At 33.5% G+C, this 1,591-nt stretch overlaps 1 protein-coding gene across 1 annotated transcript; it reads right to left on the bottom strand.

Moving 5' to 3' along the window:
- Positions 1-76: 76 nt before the first annotated feature.
- LOC144477947 (uncharacterized) lies at positions 77-1,585 on the bottom strand. The gene is made up of 2 exons (XM_078195670.1): positions 1,555-1,585; positions 77-1,481 (listed from the first exon to the last, which is right to left on the bottom strand). The coding sequence occupies exons 1-2, from the start codon at positions 1,565-1,567 to the stop codon at positions 1,054-1,056; spliced, it is 441 nt and encodes a 146-aa protein (XP_078051796.1). The 5' UTR covers positions 1,568-1,585; the 3' UTR covers positions 77-1,053.
- Between the last annotated feature and the right edge of the window lie 6 nt (positions 1,586-1,591).

Consider the following 1,591-nt stretch of genomic DNA (forward strand, 5'->3'; position numbering starts at 1 on the left):
ATACACCTAACCTACATTAGCCAACGTGATTTCCCCATTAGATGTAAATAAAGGCAAAATAATCATTTGTATTTTCAGAAAGTGGTGTTAATTGGGGACTGTGTTACAGCAATTGATATAAATATCGTTGCAAATGATGTGTATAAACACAATTTTATAAAACGAAATCAGTATTTCTTAAACATTCTGGTATAATATGATATTAAATTACGTATTCTACGTCAAACGTTCGATTTTTAGTACAAATAAAACTATTCTTACTTTTTAAAACTTTTTAAACGGCGACGATATTTTCCATATGAAACATGTGATTATAAATAGAGAAGTATATATTGTTTTACTTTTTTTATTTCCTAAATCATAAATAATTTGACCGTTCTTATTGTACCAACTTAGCAGACTACAAGCAGTTAACAAATACTCTTTAATTGACATGATTCATAAGCAGAAAGTTAATAAGATAACCATTCACGTTTCCTTGGATTACAATATTAATTTAAAAATTGTATTCCTAAATACATTTTACCGACTTTAGTAGGGAATTGTTCAATCCTCAGAATTTGAAGATTTGACATGTTGAAAGACAGATTTTTTTATCCATAGTGTTTGTATTGAGTTCCAAAAATTTTAAATGCAATATTTGATTGCAGAGTCGCTAGTGGAAAATTGTACTATTTATACAGCGAAAACGAACTATCTAATAATACTTGATGTGTTGAATGAAAATGTATATACAAATACTTATACGCTATTGTTCTGCAATAGAAAGAAACTGAAGATAAATAATTTAGCCAGTGATTAACGCTCTACTGAAATCACAATACCATGTTTTTTTATATTAACTTCAATTCATTTCCTATTCTATTGAAAGAACGATGAAGCATGGGATGTCTTTCAAGTCATCATTTAAAAAGTACCTGTAGTAAAACCTTTTTATTAGATAGATCAAAGATTTCATCCATTAATTCAAGACCGCAAATACATTCAAACGTCTTCCTTATATTCTTTAAAAAAAGTTTAATTCAATTTGTATGCTTTCTTTCTATCTCACAATCATACTGTCTCCACTTGACCCTTCTTACGCGGTTTCGTTTCTTTCGGGCAAGTAAACGATGTCTCTTCTGAATGTTTTCTGATCACAGTCGAGGGTTCGCCGTTTGTTGCACATGCGGAGATTTGACCATCTTTCTTCTCCTGACATATATTTGATATACTCAATGCCGCAGATGTTAGTGCTGCTTTCCGTAGTCGCATATCCTCTAGAGGAATCTCTTCGCTTCGCGGCCTCGGCATTTTCGGTGAATTATCTCGAGGTCGCAAACCGTTCTCTTGACTATTCTCATTTGAGTTATCACTGCGCCTGGCAATTGATGATGGCGTTGAACTGTTTTCCCTGCGCATTTGTGCCGCAAATCCGGGCACTCTGTTTACTATAAACATTGGCCGCGGTTCCTTCGATCTTTGTCCACGACCTATTACACCTAAGATTAAGTAGTCATATGATTCGTCTTTATATAAATGATATGAGCTAGCAGCAGCTTCCAAGTAACATACGTTCATGTCGCATGCTCCGTAGAGCATAATTTGGCGA

The sequence above is a fragment of the Augochlora pura genome, unplaced genomic scaffold (genome assembly GCF_028453695.1).
Source record: "Augochlora pura isolate Apur16 unplaced genomic scaffold, APUR_v2.2.1 APUR_unplaced_5446, whole genome shotgun sequence".
Taxonomy (NCBI): domain Eukaryota; kingdom Metazoa; phylum Arthropoda; class Insecta; order Hymenoptera; family Halictidae; genus Augochlora; species Augochlora pura.